At 48.7% G+C, this 7,239-nt stretch overlaps 3 protein-coding genes across 3 annotated transcripts; 2 read left to right on the forward strand and 1 right to left on the reverse strand.

The window, feature by feature from the left end:
• Positions 1–874: 874 nt before the first annotated feature.
• On the forward strand, positions 875–1,777 carry CTAM01_09951 (coagulation factor 5/8 type domain-containing protein; the record flags this gene model as incomplete). Its single annotated transcript, XM_060525967.1, has 1 exon — positions 875–1,777. The coding sequence occupies one exon, from the start codon at positions 875–877 to the stop codon at positions 1,775–1,777; it is 903 nt and encodes a 300-aa protein (XP_060379476.1).
• A 978-nt stretch (positions 1,778–2,755) lies between these two features.
• CTAM01_09952 (fatty acid hydroxylase) lies at positions 2,756–3,503 on the forward strand (the record flags this gene model as incomplete). The annotated part of the gene is made up of 2 exons (XM_060525968.1): positions 2,756–3,385; positions 3,468–3,503. 2 exons carry the CDS (start codon positions 2,756–2,758, stop codon positions 3,501–3,503), a joined length of 666 nt encoding a protein of 221 aa, XP_060379477.1.
• A 343-nt stretch (positions 3,504–3,846) lies between these two features.
• CTAM01_09953 (uncharacterized protein) lies at positions 3,847–6,563 on the reverse strand (the record flags this gene model as incomplete). The annotated part of the gene is made up of 3 exons (XM_060525969.1): positions 3,847–5,649; positions 5,707–6,153; positions 6,222–6,563. 3 exons carry the CDS (start codon positions 6,561–6,563, stop codon positions 3,847–3,849), a joined length of 2,592 nt encoding a protein of 863 aa, XP_060379478.1.
• Positions 6,564–7,239: the final 676 nt, after the last annotated feature.

Genomic DNA, 7,239 nt, shown 5'->3' on the forward strand with positions numbered 1-7,239 from the left:
ACTTTTCAAGGGAATTAAGAGCCTTACTATCTGTCACAAGGATTCTCCCCTGCATAGAAATACTAGCCTACCATGTGATCTCTCGAATAGCCTCCCTTCCGTACTTCGCGCTACCGGATTACAGTGCTAAGAGTTGAGGGTATGAAAGGGTGGTAGACCTGGCAGAAAGAAAACGAGAAATCTCAAATAGTAGTTAATATACAGACGATATCGTGGCCAAACGGGACATTATAATTTTTCACGAGCTTGGTGCCATTACAGGCTCAGGAGCGTGTCTTTCTCTATTATTTACAGCATTTCCGATATTTCCACTAATTGATCAGTTTTGATCTAAATAAGACCTCGCATCAGAGAGGGGTAGCCATTCCGACTTTCGGCACCGGGAACTGTTCTAGGCAGGTGGCAGATGTTAAGCGGGGAAGCCAAGACGATCTGCCTCATTTCACAGCAATTTACCAAAGGCATTCAAATAGCGCTTACAGATCGTAGCATTTCGAAGGATCAGGTCGCATTCGGGGTTGCAGAAAGCCTAAAAGGAGACTTGGGATTATCAATATCAGGTTATCTCGGCCGGATCACAACCCCTCGGCGCGATAACCTCAGCAAGTCCGAGCGAAGTGATATGCATGGGCAGCGGGGCATTGGCCAATCAAGGCGATCCATAGAGTCGCAATAAACTCTTTTGGCCCTGGTTCGGTCTGTCATTGCATTTGTTACGTTACGTCCGCAACTCAAGAAGCTATTGCTTGCGTTCTTGCTATGGACTGACGCTGTCCATAAAGACTGCAGCCTGTCGTCTCAGAACTGGGCGGCTGGTTTGAAGCTGACATTTGCATAGCTTCTTCAGGAAAACGAGGTCATCCTGCGCGCAACGATGGGAGTCTCCAAGAGAACCGATCTTTTCACTCTGACTTGGGTGCTATTGTCACTCTTTGCCAATGCCGCAGCAGCCGCCGGCGTGAAGAGCATTTTCCTCTTCAAGGATGTTCTCCAGTCGAACACCACAGCTCTCAAGACCTCCGGCTTCGACACCCTCCTCATCTTCCGTATCGGTCTCCTCGGCAATGGCGATCTCGTCTACTACTCAACAGGAGACGCGGGCGAGGCAGTCGACGCGCCCGTGGTGACGAATGGCTCATATGTTGGTGGAACCGCGTTGGCGGAAAAGGTTAAATCCTTCAAGACGGGCACAACCAACATCAACAGGGTGGAGATATCGCTGGTGTCACATGACACGACATTTCAGATCATCCGCGATTTGATCAACGCAGACGGGACAGGATCTGACACAAAGTTGTACAAGAACTTTGAGGTTCTGAAGGCCGAGTGGGATCTTGACGCATTCAACAACGACGATGAGGGCGTCTATGACGTGGCGAGCACAGTCAGTTTTGCTCAGATGCTTGGAAAGATGGGTTACCAGTATTCTATTGCGCCGTACACCAACAGTGGCTTCTGGGCGAACGTCAGAACACAAGTTGAATCCGCGAACCCTGGTCTGTTCGATAGGGTGTACCTCCAAGTCTACGACGGCGGAGCTGGCAACAATCCTGGAACGTGGCAGACGACCCTCGGCATGAAGGTGATCCCTCTTGTGTGGGTAGTCAATGACGCAAAGCCGTCTCAAGGAACGACTGCGACTCAAGCCCAGCAACGATTTGCAAGCTGGTTCTCGCAATACGTGGTGGCGGGCGGTGGGTACTGGAACGATTACGATATTGAGAAGATGGGCTCGTCTTACACGGATTACGGAGCTGCACTTACTAGTGTCTTCTAATGCAGAGTGCGCAATTTCTCTTTTTATCTCTTCGGGTATCATATCTTTGTCATTTCCCCTCAGCAGGAGTTATTCGAATCTCCCATGTTGCCAAGAATTAGTCGTTGCTTTGGTCTCGGCATTTGCCATCTAGAAACCCTGACAAGTTTGCACCCTGATTCTTGTTGCCTTGAAACGAAGTTCGGTTGAAGAACGGTGGAAGCAAACATCGTTATTAGCAAACTGCTCGAGATGTAGATCCGTCGGTTGATGCCAGTACTGTAAGTTCAGAAGTGTAAGTCAACCCGATTACCCCTCACGATTCCCCGCCACCTCCCAGTTTCAACGCAAGAAAATCATCTACCAACCAGTTCTCAAAAGGAGATAAGACTTTCACTATGATGAACTATCTGACTGATTGATAATTGTTATAGTGCGCCACGTCTCTGGTGATTCGTTGGATTCCCGAAACTGGGCAAACATCGACGCCACTCTAGCAAACATGACCAGGGCGAATTCGAATTCCACTCAAAAGCTCACAGTGGACGACGTACCAAGTCAACCTCGTATATTGAGCCAGTGGTGTTGTTGAATTGGGGAAATATGGCAACCACCACGACTTTGATCCATGAGATGGATTACGTTGTTCCGGCAAACACCATCGTTGACAAATTAACGCACGAAGTTACTAGTGCGCGGGAGACCGGACTTGTCACTCATATCGGGTTAGTGCGGACGGGAGACGTTGTAGACGTCAACACCACGAGATGGACACCAATTCCAGCTTTTGGGTATGATAGGGCTAGTCTGGAGGGGTAAAAGCGGAGCGAAGTTCTTCGTCGAGGGAGCTCGACTATCGAACCCTGTCCAGCCAGAAATATTTAAGCTCAAGTCGCCCTGCCTCCTAAACTTTTTAATTAATTATGCTAGTGGAATATCTTTGCTCCTGAAATCCCGACCCTTCTCGACTCGAAACTATATACCCACTGCACTGCGACAATGAACGACTTTCTGGACTGGTGTCCACCTGGTTACGTTGAGGTTCTCGGCAGCCTCGGCGTTCAAGCGGGATATTTCGCTTGTGGGATGATCATGGAAAAGACGCGGCCTGCCTACGTCACCGCTACATCTCGTGAAGTCCTGAACAAGAGTATTCTGAACCACGTCATTCTGAATTCCCTCCACTTCGCCATAGCAACTTGTATGGGTGGACACTCGATTTTGTCACAAGGATACCCCACAAAGTACCAGCTGCCGTCATGGACCGAGCTCATTTCTCAGCTGGTAATCGGCCTTGTGTTACGAGATGCTGTATTTTGGATCATCCACCGACTGTTACACATCCCTGGACTATATCGAGTGCACGCGAAGCATCATGAGATCAAGAACCCAGGCGAACACCACGTTTTCACCATCAGCTACATGTCCGTTGCAGACTTTTTCTTTTTGTACGCAGTTCCGATAGTATCCGTGGCGAAGTTCTTGGATATGAAGCTCGTCGCAACTTTGGTTTTCTCCTTCATCTCTGCAACGGGAGAGCAAGTTAAACTTGTTTGGGGAGACGAGGCCCACGACGAGCATCACGTGAACGGGGCGGTCAATTTCGGAGCATACGGTCCCATGGACTGGGTTTGTGGAACTAGCGGTCAGTAATTTCTTGTCAAGATTCCATGTCCCGATGCATGATTGCTTATCTAACCTCCTGTTACAGCCTGAAGAATACCGCGCGAGACACGTGGACGAATGAATGCACAGCGGCCCGCTGTGGAGCGTGGAATGCCGATGTGGTTTGCCGTGCTTTTGAGATCGTGGCGATTTGAATTACGATGGCCCTGCCTCTTGGGTTGTCATTAAGTATTTGGTAATTTGGTCTGTGTATGTCTGCAAATTTTTGAGCGATTACGGTTGGATCTTTGAGGGAGGGCGGCAGCGTTGGACTCTACTCAATTATGGATAGTTGTCACTCATTCGACAGTCGATCATGTTTCGATCGAGTCATGTTTCGTTTCTTCATTATCGTGGGTGGACTAGAGTCGAGGTGTTTTAGGTCGTTAATTCATTGCATGGAGGAGTTCCTAATGATCAAGGCCTCATGATTGCTTCCGCTTGGGATCTTGTAGCCGCGCTAATTCCAACAGAAGCCTATAGTTGTAAATTGTAAAGTCCACCTCACGCAAGGACTTAGAATGCCACTCTCTCCCCTGCATCGCAATGTTTCTTGCTCGTTGCTGCCCACTATCAGTTGTAGTCAAGTATGAAACAAGCTCAGGTAGCTCCTCCATGCTCAGACTAACGGGCACATAATGTGTCCAAGGAACGAGGCGTTCATCGTGCCACTCGCGGAGAAGAGTCTGTTTCAGTGGTGTGGACTTTGATGCTAAGAACTTGTGATAGCGCCCGCTGATGCCGTTTCCGTCAAGGTCGAAGACGAGCCGCGAGCGAAACGCTTGATTCTTGTCCACCCAAGACCTCACATTGAAATACGAGTATTGATCTCTGCACTGTGTCCTCCGGCACTGGAACAACCTTGTGAAAGCAATGTCGTACAAGCGACTGTTCAAGAAGCTTGAGGTCACACGCTCGACCACGCCGTTGACTAGCCTCAGGTAGGTATGGTGCTGTTCCTCGGGCTGTTGCAGATTCTGTGCCAAGGTGACGAATCTCTGGCGGTGATAGTTCCTCCAACTGCCATCTACAGCGAAGCCACCGGTGTTGGACCCAGTCCAATAGACGTTATTGCTTTTTTTCTCCCACTGGACATCTTGGTCATCGGCATACTGAAATTCTTCCTCCAAATATGCCGGGCTCGGGTACACAATATCTCCCATCGATGAGAGAACACCTGTGGATAGGATAGGCACCAGTCCCTCAATCAAACGGAACGAATTTGGTCTCGCAATGAGACCATGTAGGGAGGTATGCTCGGGATGTTGGCATAGATCCGCAGCCATTGATAGGTCTGACACAAATGGAAGGCCACAGGAATCGACGGTCGAGTTTCTCGTGTGCCTCGATGCGAGTTGCTCTTGGTCTAAACAGTGTTTCGTGATTTCTTTGCCGACTGGTCGTCCCGACATGTTTTTCAGATTGAAACGGCCGAGGGTGATTGAAGGCTGTCCATCAACATCTCCTGCAAATTGCGAGGGGAGGAGAACTCGCGGCTCGTCGAGGTGATTTACGAGAAACTTCAAATCTGGGATCTTGCTATGCTCTAAACCCTTTAGCAACTTGTTGAATGAAGACGCAATGTTTCGGTCGAAAGTACGGTATGCGTGCTGGCATTGGGTTGTGCCTCGTGTAGACGAAAAGGAGCAAAGCCAAAGATCACTTCCTGTCGCTTCGTACGCCGTGCGCATCACTTGATTAACTTGTTCACCGCTCATCTTGAGCAAAGGCGATACAGAATCAAATATCATATCGAAATCGTCGATAATGGGAGACTGGTTCGCTACTGCAAAGTCAAACCATTCTCCAAGGCCTGGAGGTGGCTCTGTCCCATATCGACGTACGTATTCGACATGGGCTGCCGTGTAGTTGGCCGATTGTGTTCTCAGCAGGTGTTGAAATTTGATGTCTGCTTGTCGGCCTAAAATCTCAACAGGATGTTTCTCGGAATGACCAGCAAATGTCTGAGCTGTAGAGATTGCATTTCTGGCAACGAAAAGATTCATGATGTAAGGGCCAAGTGAAGCAATAGCTAATAACCATAGTGTTGGAACTCTCTTCGTCTTCGATGGCTTGGATATCAAGTGTACCATATTACACAGTGCCAGTATCGACACTGCCATATGTGAGATTGCTTGGAACTCTGAGGCTTGTGAAAAGGGACCAAAGGTTGCGGTGATCCCAAAAGTCCCTATCGCTGGTGCAATGCGCCAAGAAGTGCATTCGGCCTAAAGAAAGTCTGTCAGTCTTATAGCTTACGCGGTAGAGCAAAAGGATTTAGTTACAGTTCTTGCCATGAAATACCATGCCAAAGCCTTAGAAATGCCCAAGAATACTGTGCTCGGAATGTTGATCGTCGTGAAGTCGAAAATGCTGGCGTCCAGTATCAAGCACGCGACGAGTAGGACCACGACCCGAGGAGCCAATACAGTGACCGATTGTTGAAGATGCACTTTTGGATAGAAATATGTTCGGTGCGCTGCGTTAGCATACTCAAACGAAGTATAGATGACGAGCATCGCAGTAGCTGGTATCGCCGCGAAGGCAGATGCCTCAAGATCCCAGCCACATAGTGTGAAGGCCGCAAAGAGTCCGATCAAGAATGATCCAGGTAATGTATCAAAAAGAAAGATTTGTACTTTCGGTCGAATCAACGGCGTAATATCGGATGATGGGGGATCGGATCGCGAGAAGCCCTTGTGAACAAGCAAAAGTAACGGAGATAGAACTGGCTGGAAGTTCCGTTAGTCAAATGGAGGGATAAGTATAGTGAAGGAATGATTATAGAGGCGATACTTACCAGAAAGACTATAATGGTCTTGTGCTCTGCTCTGTATACCGAGACCACAGCGATAGCAAAAGCGACTGCCCAGAGAGGTACGGAGCCTAGTGCAACCCCCAAATCGGGACCTCGAGGGACGGGGGCCGGGAGGCTGTTCTTCGAGCCCTTGCTGTCTCCCAGACTGTATGAACTTTGAAGAGTACTCCGAAAGATAATTGGCAGTAGTAGCCAGCAAAGTAGCTCCGACCACAGCTCAGCGGCGTTGGAAGAAAGGTAATGGGTCACAACGGTGTAGATCGCAGCTGCTCCCGCAGGTCCCGTGATGGAGCCCAATTCCTCGATAGGCTGCCATTGGAGCATTGGAGCATTCCCATCTGTTGTTACAAGCAGACTTTGAAAGACGATTACTTCGAAAGATGAATAGTTGTAGTGAAGGAAGGAGGGATAATCATCTTTGTAACATTGCTACAGAGTTCGAGAAAGAGTGTAGACGAGGGAAAGATGCTTAGATCCGGTGGAGCAGCCTCGCAGGGTTTTACAGCCATGTATCAGGCGAGAACAACCGGCATAAACGATGAGAGAATAGGAACATAACCCTGGTAGCCAGCAAGGGGTTGGATCAAAAGGATTTGCTGAATGGCCTATGCTAGACACTACTGGTTGGCTTCCCAGAAGCACAATCGTGAATATGGCAGGACCCATAACGAATTGTCCTAGCCGCCACGCCAATAATTCTATTGCGAAGCAAATCCTTGATGATGATGAAGGTTAATAGTAGCTTGAGGTTGGGATTCATAGTCTGTAAAGCAGCTAGGCTGCTTTGAGCTATAAGTCAACATACCCACTTCCTGGCACCCCCCTTGTTTCTGGCACCCACAAAAACGCGAAAATCCACCACAACCCAATGCCCACCCCCAACCTCCTTTTATCACAACATTTTCAATTCGCGTCCAAATGGGCTCATCTTTTGCACATGTCTTCTTCTATATATAATGCCTCAATATACCGAAGATCAGCTTCGTCAGGCTCTCGAGGA

Source organism: Colletotrichum tamarilloi, assembly GCF_030869305.1.
Source record: "Colletotrichum tamarilloi strain Tom-12 chromosome Unknown Scaffold_42.1, whole genome shotgun sequence".
Classification (NCBI taxonomy): Eukaryota; Fungi; Ascomycota; class Sordariomycetes; order Glomerellales; family Glomerellaceae; genus Colletotrichum; species Colletotrichum tamarilloi.